Source organism: Lepidochelys kempii, chromosome 7 (assembly GCF_965140285.1).
Source record: "Lepidochelys kempii isolate rLepKem1 chromosome 7, rLepKem1.hap1, whole genome shotgun sequence".
Taxonomy (NCBI): Eukaryota; Metazoa; Chordata; order Testudines; family Cheloniidae; genus Lepidochelys; species Lepidochelys kempii.
Window position 1 is genome coordinate 124,834,261 of NC_136386.1, and position 17,080 is coordinate 124,851,340.

The 17,080-nt window shown below is 65.1% G+C and overlaps 1 protein-coding gene across 2 annotated transcripts; it reads left to right on the forward strand.

Moving 5' to 3' along the window:
* Positions 1–3,475: 3,475 nt before the first annotated feature.
* HOGA1 (4-hydroxy-2-oxoglutarate aldolase 1) lies at positions 3,476–14,961 on the forward strand. Of its 2 annotated transcripts, XM_073354619.2 has the most exons (7): positions 3,477–3,785; positions 7,689–7,817; positions 8,687–8,814; positions 10,348–10,482; positions 11,456–11,552; positions 12,034–12,167; positions 13,786–14,961. In XM_073354619.2, the coding sequence occupies exons 1-7, from the start codon at positions 3,557–3,559 to the stop codon at positions 13,933–13,935; spliced, it is 1,002 nt and encodes a 333-aa protein (XP_073210720.1). In that variant the 5' UTR covers positions 3,477–3,556; the 3' UTR covers positions 13,936–14,961. The 2 variants fall into 2 exon arrangements, with proteins under 2 accessions (XP_073210721.1, XP_073210720.1); XM_073354620.2 differs by lacking the exon at positions 10,348–10,482 and having other exon boundaries at positions 3,476–3,785.
* The last annotated feature ends 2,119 nt before the right edge of the window (positions 14,962–17,080 follow it).

Here is a 17,080-nt window from a genome sequence, read left to right on the forward strand (position 1 = left end):
TTCCATCAATTTCTTTTCAGGATTTTAAATGCCCTGTCAGCCTCTGGGGTCCAATAGAAAGGGTCATGATCTGCTCCTTTTACACAGTCGTACAGGGGTTTAGCTCACAGTCCGAACTCTGGGATCCATATTCTGCAAAAGCCTGCCATACCCAGAAATGCCCTGAGCCGCTTACAATTATTTGGAGAGGAACTTGACAGATAGATTCCTTTCTTTTTTTTCGCTTGAACGCTGACGTTCCCCTTGCCTTAGCTGTAACCTGATCCCTCTCCACCTCAGACAACAGGGTTCTCAGGAGGATATTACAGTCGTCTCAATCGGCTTGTGACTACTGAGGCACCCCTCAAAGACTGAAATAAACCTGCTTGCGTTCGTTGAGAATTCCCCAGCCTGTGTTTTAAAAGCTGCTAGGTCTATTGGATTGAATGGCACATGGATGTAAACTTGCATAGTGGTAGCCTGACGTCCGTCTGCCCCTGGGCAAGCCACAACCGTCTCGGTAAGCAAAGGATAGAGTCCCACCGAGGGGGCAATCTCTGTAACCCGAGGCATCCTACCCTTATACGGTGGGGGTGTGGGGGCCGAAGGGGACACCGGCTCTGCCATTACAGTGCGGGTGGGAGTCTGGGGACTAACATTAGCTACTACCGAACCAGTCGGAGTCAGATTACAGTGCTGTAAAATATCTGGTCAAGTACATAAAGTCAGAAACAAATGCGCATACATATGTTCATTCCATTTACCCATTCACTGACAAAACAAAACTAATTGGAGGATCGTGTTGTAATTAATTGACCCTCCTGGTGGCCACCACTCCTGGTCCTCTAGTTGATATTGAGGCCAGTCAACTGTACAGAATCGTTTTAATTGGCTCTTAGTCATCGGATCCGCACCAAATACCTTCCAGTTTGCTAGAATGCACTCTAGGGGCATACACCGTGCCCTAACCTCTGAGCTCTGTCCCTGTCCCATACCTACAGGGTAACTCTGGGCGTCCCCAGGTTCCAACAGAGCATATAATCCGGATTTTAAAAGGTTCCTACCTTATCCAAGGGACCGGTTCTTCACCGTGGCCTGCAGCTGCTCCTCCCCCACGTCTAAGGGACCGGTTCTTCACCGCCGTCCACAACAGCTTCTCCACTATATGAGTGCGTTGCACCGTTGTGCCCTCTGGGGTCGATCAAATCGCGTCTCCTCCGAGGCCCCCGATGAACTCACCGGTGCGCGCTGGGCGTCGGTTCTCGCCGCAATCCTCGACCTCCAGGAGGGGTCCGGGCAAGGCTAAATTGCAGCCTCGTCGCCCACCCAGGGACGCCAAAAGCTGTTGCCGGCATCCAGTGCCGAGAGGCTGAACAACAGCTTGAGTTGGTTCGTTACCCGGTGTGCTGCACCCAATAATCACAACGTGATGGAGAAGCAGAAAAGTTTATTTGAAGCTTCAAATAGGTACAGGGAGATTTGAATCTCAAATCCTGCACAACAGAGCAGGAAGTTACACAGGCTTTTATACATCCTTTTTCCCAGCATACTTATCCAATAGCAAGCTGTGTTGGATCATATTAAAGAAGTTCTGTATTAAAATCACAAATGAGTTTGATTCCCCAGAGTTTAAATTCCAGGGTATTACTAATGAAGAGGTCTCTTGGTTTTTGGTGCTGTTTCTCTCCCTCTATGTGTGAAACTTGCAAGCTGCTAATTGTGTTAGTACATCCTAAGACAGAGTCTGTTCTCAAAGCAATTCACAGAGAGAGAGACTCAAAGCAATACTCTGTAACAACAGAAACAGCACCCAGAGACTCCCCGCCCTTTTGTTGTATTAACCATTGTGATTAAAATAGAGATAGAGGATGTATGTGGATGGATGCTTGGTGTGGATAATAACTGAATGATCAGGGAGGTGCCAGCCTAAGAATCCAGTGTCCATCGGCTGAAGAAGGCGTCAAGTGGAAATAACCAGAGGACCCCCCCCCGCCCCGGAGGGCAGACTGGAATCCACCCAACAGCCTCAAGAATGGGAGAACCAAAGAACAAGATAACATCTTGGAGCCGTCAGGAATGTGCTATCTGCTGATTGATTCAGCAACAGCATGATGAAGCAATTCCCATAGACTGGCATAGGAAGAAATTCCTATAAAAATAGACTCTAAAAAGTGAGAACTTTGGGGTCTGATTCTGCAAACCAACTTCCAGGAGCAACAGATGAGCATCTGACAAGGCCCTGCTCCCTCCTCATGTCCAGGCCACCTGGCCAGTGGCTTGGCATGAGCAACTCTAAGGCTGGTAACTATGATAACAACCTTGCAGAACCTGTGTGTGTGTGTATGAATGAATGTGTGAATAAATATGAGATTGAATGGAATGTTATAGCTATAACTAACTGCTTACTATGATTCTTTCTGTATTCACAATAAATGTGGTATTTTGCCTTTTTCCCTTTAATAAGATCCTGCTGGTTTTTATTTTATTGGTACAACAGCTGCCCCAAGTATCCATATAGCCAGCCAATCCAGTTCCCAGCTAGTTCCCTGGTTCTCTGTATCATTTGTTAAACCATACATAAAGCTGCTTTATTCAGCATTGTTCTTCCATATCTGCCCTGTGTGGCCTTGCTTAGTTTCAGGCAGTCTGACTCGGCAGCATATTGTTGCAGATCCTCAGCATCACTGCTGTGTGTGCCTCTAGGCGGGGGGGCAAGGACACTTGGGCCTAGTACGCAGAGCTGCTGCGAGTGCCTCCAGGCGGGCGGGGGGGGAAGGACACCGGGGCCTCGTGCGAGGGGGCTTCATCGACACTCGTGGTCTTCCATCCCCTTGAGTTACCTAGTGGCCATGCCCCAGGGTCCCCAACACCAGCATGGAGGGGAGGTCTTACCCTAACTGAGCCCATGCAGATCTGGTGCTCACATGCCCCTCTCGAAATACAAACCCACCAGGTGTTCACAAGCCACCTTACAGTAACAAACTAGTGCATGCCGCCACAGATCTCAGGGGATCCCAGCAGCATGTGGGGCCTGGCCCAGCTGCCCCAGGGCAGAAGTCTCCTGCCTGGTGAGAATGACTGCAGCTCTGGGGAGTGGGAGCAGAGGGTGTGCCCCAGGACAGCTGAATACCAGCCATGCCCTGCAGACACAGGGCGTCCCTTCCTCCCACGGGCAGCTGCCGCCCACCGCTGCTCATGCTGGGGCCCCTTTAAGAGCCGGAGGGGCTGCCTGGCCAGGATTTGGCAATAGTGGCCTGTACAGTGCTGGGGGCGGCCACGGGCTGTGTGGGGAGCCCCAGGGGCCGGCTAGAGACACCTGGGGGTGCCCCCGCAGACACACGGCCAGCTAGGCCCTCATGGCTCGGCAGGTGAGGCCCTGGGCCCGTGCCAGGCACTGGTCCACGGCCCCCGGTGCCCCTGGCAGGGCCCCAGTGAGAGGCAGCCAGGAGGGACCTCGCCCCAGGAGCAGCAAATCCCCAGCCAGCCCCATCAATCATTAACAGCTCTGGGCTGAGGCAGCTGTGGGGCAGCAGCTCGGAGTGGGGCAGCAGCTCGGAGCGTGCCCCCAGGCCCTGCGATGGCACAGTCCCGCCGGCTCCTCGCCCCACTCAGGCTGGGGCTGGCAGCATTACGCTGGCGCCCCCTCGGGTGGGGCAGGGGGCTCAGCACCCCCGCCACGCCGGGGACCCGGCTCGACCTGCGGGGCATCTTCTCCCCGCTCACCACCCCCTTCACAGCCCAGGGCGAGGTGGAGCACAGCCAGCTGGAGGAGAACCTGCACCGCTACGCCACGGTCCCCTTCCGAGGTGAGGCCGGCCGGGGGGCCCAGCACCCCACAGCTCTGCACAGTGGGGTCTGGTTATCCCTGGCGGGCACAGGGTCTGCCCCTGCCCCACTGCCATTCCCCCACCCTGCCCAATTCCACATGCCCCCCTCCTTCCCCCCACCCCCTCGTCCTGCCCCCCACGCTCCCACCCTACCTAATTCCACACACACACACCCCCAGCCTGCCCTTGTGCCCCTGTGTGTCCCTGCCCTGTGTGTGCGCCCCCCACCCTGCTAACCTGCCCCCCGCACTCCAGTCCCGCCCTCTAGGGCTGTGGGGGATTCTGGCTCTGTGTCCCGTTCAGCTCCTGTGGGGCCGGTTAGCCCGGATTGTGGGGCAGCCACCTGGCCACCGGGAGCAGGCCAGAGCCCCCCAGCTCCTGTTGCGTGGGGCCCCCTGAGCCGCCCGGCAGAAGCTCCATGGGGCGGGGTAACAGGCTCAGCCGAGCAGAACGGGAACCCCCAGCCCCTCCGGACGGGCGCGTTCCCGCCTCACCCCGGCTTGTTACCTGGGGGCAAGCGGGTCAGCGGCACACCTGGGCCTGGAGGGAGCCAGGCCCCTTGGCACAAGGATGGCCCAGCCCCACCTGGGGCCTGGCTGCGTGGGGGTGGGCGTGGTGCCCCAGCCCATTGAGCAGGAGGGCAAGGAAGGGGCAGGAGGGGTGGGCTTGGCTGGAACTCGCTGCAGGCTCCTGGCCAGGGATCGTGGCCCCACTTGCAGGGTCTGTGCAGCTGGGGTGGGTGGATGCTGCCTGGCTGCGTGGCAGGGGATGGACCCAGTGGTGGGGAGACTCGGCATCTGGCTCAACGGGCCTCTCAGTCCCCCAAATGGCCCCCACCCACCGACACCCCCAGCCCCCTACATACCAACTTACCAACGGCCCCTACCCTGTCAAAATGGGCCCAACCCCCACCAGCCGCTCCCCGCCCATCCCCTCCAGCTCCCACCCTGCCTAGCCCCCAAACAGCTCCCACCCCCCACCAACCCCTGCCCCGCCTAACCCCCCAAAACAGCTCCCGCCCCATCTCCCCCACCAGCCCCTGCCACACAGGTAACCTAGCAAGAGCACGTGCTCCAGAGCCGTAAGGAGCATTCTCGGGCCCAGAACAAGCAGGCAGACTCCCCCCCAGTCTGGGGTTTTGGGTGTAATTTTTCCGGCCCCCGGGCTTTGTGCCCTGGCTGGCTGTCCCGCTCGCCCCGTCCTGGGCTCAGTCCTGATGCGCCCAGGCAGACTCCGCGCCCACCCCGCAGGGCTGGCTCCCCGGGCCGGACGAGGCCCTTTGCGCACCCTCAACCCCACTCCTAGAGGGTCGCTCTCCCCCAGCGAGACCCTGCGCGCCCCCTCTCAGGGCTCCTGCCCCACCATGTGGCTGGCGTTCGTGGGCCCCCCGGGTGCTGGGCATGGTGCAGGCAGGGCGCTCGGACCACGGTGGCTAGAACTGGCCGAGGGCACTAGGGGGTGGAGGGTTTTTCTTTGGGATTGGCCCCAGTCAGTGCCCAGTCAGACCGGGGCACGTGGGGCAGGCTGCTGGCCCCGGCCAGGTTCTAGGCCAAGCCCGGAGCCTGGGTGGCAGCGTCCCGGGACAAGGGGCATGCTGCCTGGTTCGGGCCCCCAGCACACACCTGCTGGTGGGTCAGGGCCAGGTCTCCCACAGCTCGTCCGGGGGCCGAACCGCTGCCTCCGTGCCCGGCCCCATACTCAGCTGGCCCGAGACTCAGCCGCTTCCACTGTCCGGACCCTGCTCGGAGACTCCCAAGCGCAGAGCCCTGCTCCCCTGGCCCCGGGCTCTCCCTGGCCCTGAGACCCAGCAGGGCCAGGTGCTTCCCTCACAATGCCCCCCTGACTGGTGACCCGGGCGCTGCCCGGGGGAGCAGGGAGGCTGAACAGCTGGGACCCACGCCTGCTCCCCAGGTGCTGTTCTGCCCGGCATGGCCCCGCTGTCCCATGAGCCCCGGCCCCCTGCTCTTGCCTTGCCCTGAGCGCAGGCCTATGGGGTCGGCCAGGGCCTCCTGCTGCTGGAAGGTGGCGCTGGCCCTGGGGGCTGCCCTGCTGCTGGGGGTCGGCGCCCTGCTCCTGAGGAGGAGGGACCCCGGGGGGGGCCGCCCGGCGCCGGAGCAGGCTCCGCACTGGATCAGGTCACACTACAGCTGCTTCCCCGAGGAGAGCGAGACAGCAGGGGCAGAGGAGAGGCCCACCGGGCGCTGGGGGGCCGGGCAGCCCCTGGAGGAGGGGGACCAGGGCGCCGAGCGCAGCAGGGAGAGCGGTGCCCCGAGGGGGCGCCTGGCCGAGGCCCTGCTGCTGCGGGCCACCTCCTGCCAGATCAGCCGCCAGGTGGAGGCGGCCAGGCCTAGCCCGAACACGCCCGTCAGCACGGGGGGAGCGAGTGCCTCGGCAGCGCCCGCCCACACGGTCCACTCCAGGCTGGCCAGGGACTGAGCCCCGGGCCGGGGCTCCGGTCCCCAGGCTCTGTGCTTCCAGCGCCCACCCCCACAGCAGGGGCAGCGAGCCAGGGCCCTGCCCCCTGCCCCTCGGACCCACTGCTACCAGCACAGCAGGGCAAGGAGCAAGCGAGGGGATGCAGCCGCGGGCAGAAGAGCGGGTGTGAGGAGTGCCCCTGCGTCGGGGCTCTGGGAACATGGTGCCCCTTCCCGGGCAGCTGCAGCCCTGACTGGGGAGACCGCAGCGTGCCCCCGCCAGCAGGCAATAAACTCTTTGTGAGCGTCCCTTGTGGGGTGATTTGTGAGGGGTGCGGAGGGGGGTGAGCAAGTGATGGGGTTCGCGCCCTTGGGGCCCGAGGAGGCCGTGCGCTCTGGCACCTCCCGGCTCTGTGGGTGGGTGGGTGGGTGTGCATGGTCCCTGCCTCTGCTGGGACCCCTGCTTGGCCTCCTTGCCTCGGTGGGGCTCCAGGGCAGGGCCTGAGTTTGGCTGCAGCTCTTAGGGCTACGGTGCCCATGTGGTGCCCCAAAGTGAGGGGCTCTGTCGAGTCTCCCCCGGGAGGATCCACCTGTCTGGGTGCTAGGCAGTCAGGCCTGGTGGTTGGAGCGGCAGGCGAAGCCAGACGTATGGTCTGGACCCGGCCGAGGGCAGCGCTGAAACGGGGCTCTGGGAACAAACCGTGGGTCAGCCTGTGGCCAGGCCAGGTCAGGGCCGTAGGCAGAGTCTGGCCGCAGGCTGCAGGTGGGTTGGAGTCACCCCGAGAGGTGGGGGTCAGGATCCAGGGGCAGGGCTGGAGCAGGGCAGGGCAGGGGCAGGGTTGTGGACGGGCTGGCAGCTGAGGGGGTCTGCGGCCGCGAGGCAGCAATGGGGCTCCTGGCTGGGTGGGGGTGTCACCAGACTGGCCTGCAGCTCTGGGGGTCTGTGGAACAGTGGTGCCCGGGGTCACTTGCCCCAGCCCAGGGCTGTCACACGGCTCTGCCCGAGGGGTGTCATGGCAGTTGTGTGGGCAGCCCTGGGCCGGCTGAGGGTTTCGCTGCAGAAATGCCCACTGGGTCTGCCCAGGAGGGGTCCCCGCGTGTCCCTGGGGGGGCCTGGGCGGGACCCGCATCGAAAGGCTCCAGCGAGGGCACTGGGTGGAAGGACTGTACCAGTCCTCAGCTGGGCTGCAAGGGTGGGTGCCCCTGGAGCTGGGCACCACCCCTATGTGCCCCCCACCCCAGGGCTGGGCACCCTGCCATGCCCCTGCCACCCTGGAGCTGGGCACGATCCCTCATGCAGCCCCCTAACGGGATCTGGGCACTTCACCCCCATCCAGCCCTGCTGGCCCAGCACTGCCCCCCCCGGGCCTGGGTCCCGCCTGCCCCTCTGTGTGGGGGGCTGGTCAAGGCCCACCCCTGGTGCCGGGAGCTCTGGGGCAGCCCAGCGGCCTTGTGCTCTGTCTTGCAGGCTTTGTGGTGCAGGGCTCCAGCGGGGAGTGCCCCTACCTGACGCCCCAGGAGCGGCTGGCCGTGGTGAGCCGCGTGCGCCAAGCCGTGCCCAAGGACAAGCTTCTGCTGGCCGGGTCGGGCTGCGAATGTGAGAGGCAGGGATGGGGGGGGTCACCGTGGACGTGCCTGGGCGGGTGCCATGGCCACAGGGCCAGGCTCCTGACTCCCCTCCCACCCCCGGGCCAGGGCCCCTTAGTGCTGCACCACCGGCCCCTGCAGCCTGCAGGCTTCGCTCCCCATCTCCCCCCCATGCATCCCCCCCCAGCCTGGGTTCTGCCCCCCATCCATCCGCCTCCCCCCCCCGGCCCGGGTTCCGCCCCCCCATCCATCCCGCTCCCAGTGCCTGGGCCCGGACCCCTCCGTCCCCCCCACTCCCCAGTGCCTGGGCCCGGACCCTTCCGTCCCCCCCACTCCCCAGTGCCAGGGCCCGGACCCCTCCGTCCCCCCCACTCCCCAGTGCCAGGGCCCGGACCCCTCCGTCCCCCCGCCCCCCCAGTGCCTGGGCCCGGACCCCTCCGTCCCCCCCGCCCCCCCAGTGCCTGGGCCCGGACCCCTCCGTCCCCCCCACTCCCCAGTGCCTGGGCCCGGACCCCTCCGTCCCCCCCACTCCCCAGTGCCAGGGCCCGGACCCCTCCGTCCCCCCCACTCCCCAGTGCCTGGGCCCGGACCCCTCCGTCCCCCCCGCCCCCCAGTGCCTGGGCCCGGACCCCTCCGTGCCCCCCGCCCCCCAGTGCCTGGGCCCGGACCCCTCCGTCCCCCCCGCCCCCCAGTGCCTGGGCCCGGACCCCTCCGTCCCCCCCGCCCCCCAGTGCCTGGGCCCGGACCCCTCCGTCCCCCCGCCCCCCAGTGCCTGGGCCCTGCACCTGCCCCCGGCTGGGGCCCTGTCGCAGGCCCCATGGCCCCGCGCGATGCTCTGGCGAGGGCCGTGACATGACCTCCCGCTCGCCCTCCCCCCAGCCACGCAGGGCACCGTTGCGATGACCGTGGGCATGGCCGAGGCGGGCGCTGACGCCGCCCTGGTGGTCACACCCTGCTACTACCGGGGCGCAATGACCAGCGCGGCCCTGATCCACCACTACAGCCAGGTAGGGGACGGACCGCAGCCGGGGGGGCTGGCTCTGTCTCAGTGACAGCTGGACGGGGGAGTGGGGGCCCTGCAGTGCTGGGGGAGGGGCCTTTGAACAAAGGGGGAGGGGCTCTGCAGGGGGAGGGGCCTACAGGAAGTGGGGCTCTAGGAGGAGACTTGGGGGAAGAAGGGGAGGGGCCCTACAGGGGAGGGGCTTGGGGGAGGGCCTCTGCAGAGGGAGGGGCCTATCAGGGGGTTGGGGCTAGGCTCAAAAAAGGACCCTGGGAGCTCCACTGACCAGGCTGGGGTGGAGCCGAGGAGTTCAGAGTATGGGAGAGGGCTCCGGGCTGGGGCAGGGGGTTGGGATGCGGGAGGGGGTTAGGGCTCCGGCTGGGGGTGCGGGCTCTGGGGTGGCCCCAGGGATGAGGGGTTTGAGGTGCAGGAGGGGGCTCCGGGCTGGGGGTGGAGCTGAGGAGTTCAGAGGAGTTCAGGGTTGGGGTGTGGGAGGGGATTTGGGCTCTTGGCTGGGCGTGCGGGTTCCGGGGTGGGGCCAGAAATGAGGGGTTCACGAGGGGGCTCTGGGCTGGGGCAGGAAGTTGGGGTGCAGGGAGTGTGAGGGCTCTGGCTGGGGATGAGCGGTTTGGGGTGCAGGAGGCTGCTCTGGGCTGGGACTGAGGGATTTGGAGGGCAGGAGCAGGATCAGGGCTGGGGCAGGGAGTTGGGGGGTGGGGGGAGGCTCAGGGGTGCAGGCTCCGGGTGGCACGTACCTCAAAGCAGCTCCCGGAAGCAGCGGCATGTCCCTGCTCTGGCTCCTATGTGGAGACACGGCCAGGTGGCTCTGCGTGCTGCCGGGTCCGCAGGCGCTTCCCCTGCAGCTCCCATTGGCCGCAGTTCTTGGAGTCAGCACTTGCAGCGGGGTCAGAGTGCAGAGCCCCCTGGCTGTCCCTATGCGTAGGAGCCGGAGAGGGGACGTGCCGCTGCTTCTGGGAGCCGTGTGGAGCCAGGGCAAGCAGGGAGCTGCCTTAGCCCCACTGCACCGCCGGCCGGACTTTTAATGACCCGGTTGGCGGTGCCGATCGGAGCCGCCAGGGTCTCTTTTCGACTGGGCGTTCCAGCCGAAAACCGGACACCTGTCAACCCTGCCCCTCAGTGACCGGATGCCTCTTTCCAGGGTGGAGGGGAGCAAAGAGCCCAGTGGCTCTGGGGGTGGGGGGAAGCTGAGGGAGTGTGACGTGACAGGCTACATGCGACACCGTCAGCTCCGTCACCCCCTGGTTTTGGCGACAGGGGCTGAGATTGGGGGAGGGGACGGGAGAGTGAAATTCAGCCCCATTGCTTATGTAGGCCCCACACAAGCCAAAATGGTTGTCGTTTATGTAGGCCCTACGTGAACCAAATTGCCCATTGTTTATGTAGGCCCTACGCTGGTGCGCTGGGTGCCGGGAGGGTGCCTTGCCTAGCAGGGGCTCTTGGCTGGCCGCAGGCTGTGAGGGGTAGGGGCTGTTCCCCTGTCCTACGGGCCCATGCCCAGTGCCCCTCTCGGTGTCCACAGGTGGCAGACGCGTCGCCGATCCCCGTGGTGCTGTACAGCGTCCCATCCAACACTGGCCTGGAGCTGCCCCTGGAGGCCGTGCTCACCCTGTCACAACATCCCAACGTTGTGGGCCTCAAGGACAGCGGGGGGGATGTGAGTGGGGGAGCAGGGGCCATGTCTGAGCCTAGCCACCCTGGGGAGCCCTCACCCCACCGTGCCTGGCTCAGCCCTGTGGGCTCCAGCTTCAGTCAGGGCCTCCCACCCAGGGAGAGGGTGAAACCAGGGGCCCTTTACCCCAGCGCTGGGCCAGGGGCTCGCCTGGCTGACCCAATTCTGGGAGACTGGGGAGGGGCTGAGCGGGCCCTGCTGAGCCTCCTGCCTGGTGTTGGGGGCTCGCTGCACTCGGGTAGGGGGTGAGTCTGGGGCGGCTGTGCTGGGGGCAGCTCGGAGCATCCTGTGGGTCTGGGGCCAGGACAGTGGCTCTGCCAGCCGGGCATCAGCACAGCCCGAGTGGCTGTTGGGTGAGGCCTTCGGACCTGGCTGAGGGCCCCTCATGCTGGGGCCTCTGCACTGGCAGGGCCCAGCCCCCATCGCCCTGCCCCATCCCACTTTCCTCCCCTTAGCAATGCCATCACCGCTTCCTGCAGCCAAAGTGTGTTACAGACACTGACTGACCCCCGCACCCAGCAGGTCTCAGGGCCAGCGCCCCCAGCAGACAGGCGGGGAAACTGAGGCACGACACAGTGTGGGGAAGGAACTCTCCCCACTGCCAAGATAAGAACCCAGGCGCCCCCCCCTCCCCAAACACACACTCTCTCTCTGCCCCTTCCCCCCCAGTCCCTGTGGAATCTCCCAGGAGCTGCCTGGGCCCCAGCCACAGGGCTGCTCTGGGGTGGAGCCTGTTTCTTAGTGCGAGGGGTGCCACGGGTGGGTTGTTTGTGTAGGGCCTACCCAGTGGGGTAGCGGCGCTAGGCTGGTTTGCTTGGTGGCCTAGTGTGTGCCCTGACAGACCATCTGGCCTTCTGGAGCCTGCCCAGCTCACGGTGCCCACAGCTCCACGGTGCTTGGGGGCTGTGGGCACTTGGGGCGTTCCTGGCTCCCGGCAGGACGCACTGTGTCTCCCCAGATTACCCGGCTGGGGCTGATTGTCCACAAGACCCGGACGGAGGAGTTCCAGGTGCTGGTGGGGTCGGCTGGCTTCCTGCTGGCTGGCTACGCCATAGGTACGGGCAGCCTCTCCGCTGCCATGGTTTACCCGGGACCCCGCAGGGGGATGTATTGGGGCTTCAGGGGTATGGGCAGTGTTGGCTACAGCCAGCCGGGGGAGGGGGGGTTGGGGGGGCAGGATGTGCAGGTATTGGGGCAGGTTGGGTAAATTGGGTTGGGGTACCAGGGAAGGGGTTGGGGTGCAGGGGGTATGATAGGGTGCAGGTTGTGGGGGTGTGGAGGGGGTGGGGTGCTGGGGGGATCATCGGGGGTAGGGTGCAGGATGTGGGGGTGGTGGAGGGAGGATGGGGGGCAGGATGGGGGGGTACAGAAGGGGTGGGGTGCTGGGGGAGGATGGGGGCAGAATATGGGGGTCCAGGAGGGCAGATGGGGGGCAGGGGGCAGGATGTGGGGGTACAGAGGGCATGGGGTGCTGGGGGAGAGGTTGGGGTCCCAGATGGTGGCCAGGCCCTGGGTACTCTGCTCTCTGCCCTCCAGGTGCCTGCGGGGGTGTGTGTGTCCTCGCCAACGTGCTGGGAGCCCCGCTCTGCCAGCTGGAGCGCCTGTGCCAGGAGGGACGCTGGCAGGAGGCCCGGGCCTTGCAGCTCCGGCTCATTGAGCCCAACGCAGCGGTAAGAGACGTTCCCGGGCTGGGGGATACGGGGCACTTTTCGGCACAGCCCAGCGCAGAGCAGACCCCCCCTGGCCTCCAGGGCCTCAGGGCAGAGCAGCTCCCAGGGGCGCAAGAGAGCAGGACTCAGGTTTTCCTTGGAGTGTTGTGTAGGCAGCAGGTCAGGAGTGAGGGGCACCGGCAGAGCTGGGGGGGGGGCAGGGCTGGGCTAGTAGGGGGCTGCAGGTCGGGAGTGAGGGGCACCGGCAGAGCTGGGGGGGGCAGGGCTGGGCTAGCAGGGGGCTGCAGGTCGGGAGTGAGGGGCACCGGCAGAGCTGGGGGGGGGCAGGGCTGGGCTAGCAGGGGGCTGCGGGTCGGGAGTGAGGGGCACCGGCAGAGCTGGTGGGGGGCAGGGCTGGGCTAGCAGGGGGCTGCGGGTCGGGAGTGAGGGGCACCGGCAGAGCTGGGGGGGGCAGGGCTGGGCTAGCAGGGGGCTGCGGGTCGGGAGTGAGGGGCACCAGCAGAACTTTGTTGCCCACCTGGCCCTATTACACTTACACATTCATGAGCCCTCTGCTCCCCATTTCCAGCAATCCCGCTGCATGGCAGGGTCTGGGTGCCTGGGAGTGGCAGGGGAGGTGGGGAGATGCCCCCAGCCCCAAGGCAGAGGGCAGCCTGCCAGGCTGGGCTGGAGGCCAAGAACGGGCAGGATGCCCAGTGCCTCCCCTTCCCTGGTGGGAAGTGCCTGGAACAGTGTGTGCTCTGGCTCCAGGGCGGCCCTGCTCCCCCAGCCCCCCCGGGCTCCTGAACTCCCCTCTGTCCCTGGGAACCCTGGTGTCCTGCCCAGCTACACCCCCCACTCGGGCTTCCCAGCCCAGGATCCGTCCCCCACGCCTTCAGCTCCGCTGCCCGGTCCCTATGCTGGGGGAGGGCCAGGCCAGTATCTTGTGTATGAAGCCGAATAGCCCAGGAGACTGGAGCAGCTGCCCTCACTCCTGGGAGGGGCTCCTGCTGGGCCCGGGGGCCCTGCCCTGGGGGCTCCCGGTGAGACCGGTCCCTGGGCTCTTCCCTAGGCACTGCCTGCTGCTGTTGGAGCTGCTGAAAGCTCCGGCCTCAGGGAGCTGCCAGGCCCGGGGCTCTGGGGCCAAGGGGCAGCCTGGCCGGGGGCTCTCAGGGCAGACTGGAGCTAGGCAGAAGGCAGGTGACTGCTGTGATATGGTGCTCCCCTCCCAGCTCTGCCAATGCCCCTCGGGCCTGACCCCCTGCTGCACCAGCCTAGGCCTCTCCCCCGAACAGGCGGCCACACTGTGCAGGGCATCAGCCACGTGCTCCCCGGGCATCCCACTGCCTCCAGCAGACAAGCAGCGTCCTGCTTGGCCTCCCTGACAGACACGTGCTGGCCCAGGCCAGCTGGGCTGGAGTCAGGAGTCACCAGGGCAGGCGCCCTGCTCCCTGGAGCCCAACCCAGCCCCAGCTGAGACGCTTTTGCCCTAGGCCTCCCCAGTGCCCCGGGACCTGGCCGGGCTGCAGGCAGGGGGCAGAGAGGGGCAGGGCATGGAGGGGGGACAGCTGAGGGTGTAGCGCCCAGAGGCGGGGCGGGGGGACAGGCCAGCCTCTCACCATGTCTCTGGCACCTGCAGGTCACCCGCAAGTTTGGGATCCCGGCGCTCAAGCAGGCCATGGAGTGGTTCGGGTACCACGGCGGGCCCTGCCGCGCCCCCCTGCGCCCGCTGAGCGAGGCCCAGCTGGAGGAGCTGCACAGAGACTTTAGCATCAATGGCTGGCTGTGAGGGGGGGAGGGGAACGGGGGTCCTCACTCCTCCCCCCTCACTGGCACCTTCCCTCTCTCTGCTTCCCCAGGAGTCCCCAAGCCCCGCATGGCACCCAGCCTCCTCCCCAGGGCAGGAGTGCAGCCCCCGCCCAGCCCCAAACCTCGCTGCCTGACACCTAGAGCTGGCCAAGGGGGCGCAGTCCTTCCCCCCACAAGCCCCCTGCCATGGGGAAGAGCCGACCCCCAGGCCTCAGCGACATGGTGGATACCCAGGTCCCTCAAGCCCCCCACCCGGAGAGGCCTGGCTGGGCTTCCTGCCAGCTCGGCCCCCTCCCACACCCCAGGCTGCTCTGCTCTCAGGGCCACATTCACCCCTGGCCACCAGGGCGTCTGGCTCAGCCCCTGCTCTGGGACAGGCCCGGGGAACAGGGCCCCGCAGGGCCGTGGGGTCAGCCGGGAAGGGAAACGTCCATTGCAGGCCATGGTTCCCGGTGGGGTGGCGGGATGGACCTGGCGCAGGGGGCAGCCCAGCTCGGCTTTCACTAGCTAACATGGTGCCAGAGGCATTGCCCCAGCCCCTAACCCCCGCACTGCCCGATGCCGTCGCTCTTGGGCGAACCATCTCCAGCGTGCTGTGGGGCCAGCCAGCCCCTCGCAGCAGCAGGGGGGGATGCCTGCTCCATCCCTCTCCCCAACTTCCCTCGCCCAGCCCCAGTGCCCCGCAGATCTCAGCTCTCCGGGGCTCAGAGTCTAGGAAGAGGCTGCTGCCCCATGGCAAGGGGCATCGCTAGCCCTGGCCTCTGGCGGGATCCCGCCAGCTGCTGGCCCCGGCTGAGCTGTGCCGGCTCAGAAGAGCAGAGTGGGGGCTGCACAGGACCCAGCCAGGACCCTGCCGACCAGGGAGAGCCCTGAGGGCGGCTGTGACCTTGGCAGTGCTGGAGCCGGGCAGCCCCTGGCGCGTTTTAACTGCTGTAAGGTGGGAGTGGGGAGGGGCAGGGTCCCTGGTGCACCCTGAGCTGTCAATAAAGCCCTGGCGTCCGCACTGCGCCTGCCTCCGCCCTCCTCCCTCACAGAAAGTGGAACGGCCCCTGTGGCCTGGGGGCGCCTCGGCAGCTGGTGGGGGGCAGTCGGGCATTATCCTCTCCCAGCAGGGGTGCTGTAGGGGCTCCCAACAGGAACATGGGGGCTTGGGGACGACTGCAGGTGGGCCGCCCGCAGGGTGTGACGAAGTGGGCCTGTTCTTAATGTTTCCTCCGAATAGTGTGGGGGTGCCTCAGTTTCCCCTATGCAGTTCTTAAGTATCTAGGTGGTGGGGTAAGGGTGTATGATCATTGCAGAGCCCTAGAGGGCAGGTGTGTGCAGGGGTCTGGACACAGAGAATGGCCGACACCCTGTTTCCTGGCAACTGATGGCCTGGGCCCTTCCCCCCCTGCAAGGTGAGAGCTGAAGGGTTGGAGAACAAAGGAATCAGGTGCCCTCCTGGCCCAGGAAAGGAACAAAGCCCAGAGGAGGAGGGGCTAGAGGGAGTTTCAGTTTGGGGCTGGCTGGGACATGGAGTGAAGTACAGACGGGGTTGTCTGGCTCACGGCCCCCCAAAATGGACCCAGCTGAGGGGTCCCGTTCTCTGCACCTGCAAGCTCTGTTTTAGACCATGTCCCTGTCGTCTAATAAACCTTCTGTTTTACTGGCTGGCTAAGAGTCACGTCTGACTGCGAAGTTGGGGGGCAAGACCCTCTGGCTTCCCCAGGAGCCCCGCCTGAGCGGACTCGCTGGGGGGAAGCACACGGAGGGGCAGAGGATGCTGAATGCTCCGAGGTCAGACCCAGGAAGGTGGAAGCTGGGTGAGCTGTGTCCTGAAGACAGGCTGCTCACAGAAAGGCGACTACCCCAGAGTCCTGCCTGGCTTCATGGGGAGCAGTTCCAGAGCATCGCCCGGGGACTCCGTGACACAGGGCAGGCACGAACCAGCTCCCAGGGAGGGGCAGGGCCAGCCAGCGTGGGCGCACAGAGAGGGCTCTGCCAGCGTATCCGTGCCCTGCCCCTGGCACCTGGGCATGCTGCCCTTTCCCCACTGGAGCTGGGGTGTAGCACCACCCTGGGAAAGCCAAGGCCCTGCCCCCTGACCAGTGCCCCTCCCCACTGCAGCAATGAGTGGCTGGCCAGCAACGTGGGGCACCCAGAGCCCAGTGCCAGCAGGCAGAGCTGGACAAGGACACGAGAAGCTTGTGCCAAGTCTCTGAACGGGTCCTCGGTGGGACCGCGCCCCCGCCTGCAGAGTCACTGCTCCTGGGCCCCACGTGCCTTTGTTCCAGGGCTTTGGGGGGCTGCAGATGGATTTGGGCATGTGCTAGTGGGGGGTGTCACAGACTGTGGAGGAGTCAGGGGCCTGCACCCCTCTTCCTGGGATTCACCGTGACTCTCAGCCAGCCAGTAAAGCGGAAGGTTTATTGGACAATAGGAACACAGTCCAAAACAGAGCTTGTGGGTACCACCAGGACCCCTCAGTTAAGTCCTTCTGGGGGGCAGGGAGCTTGGACCCCAGCCCTGGGGTTCCCTGTTTTCTACCACCCAGCCCGAAACTGAAACCAAACCTCCCCCCCAGCAGGCTCCCTCCTGCAGCCTTTGTCCAGTTTCCCAGCAGAGGTGTTACCTCCCCCTCCCCGTCCTGGCTCAGGTAACAGGCTCTCAGGTCTCCCATCCCCAGGGAAACTCCCCTGCCACATTCCCAGGTCAACACTCCCCACTCCCTGCTGCATCACATCTCTGAGCGGGGTCACTATGACTAGTGATCTGGGGAAGTTCGGGGCCCCCTCTCCGGGACAGCACATCCGCTATCAGGTTGGCACTTCCCTTCACGTAGACCACGTCCATGTCGTAATCCTGCAGGAGCAGGCTCCATCTCAGGAGTTTGGCGTTGGCTCCTTTCATCTGGTGCAGCCAGGTCAGGGGAAAGTGGTCGGTGTAGACGGTGAAGTGTCACCCGAAGAGATAGGGCTCTAGTTTCTTGAGGGCCCACACCATGGCCAGGCACTCCTTCTTGATGGCCGCGTAGTGTTGCTCCCGGGGTAGCAACTTCTTGCTCAGGTACACGATGGGGTGTCTCTCCCCCTTTTCATCCTCCTGCATTAACACCGCCCCCAGTCCCGTGTCTGAGGCGTCGGTGA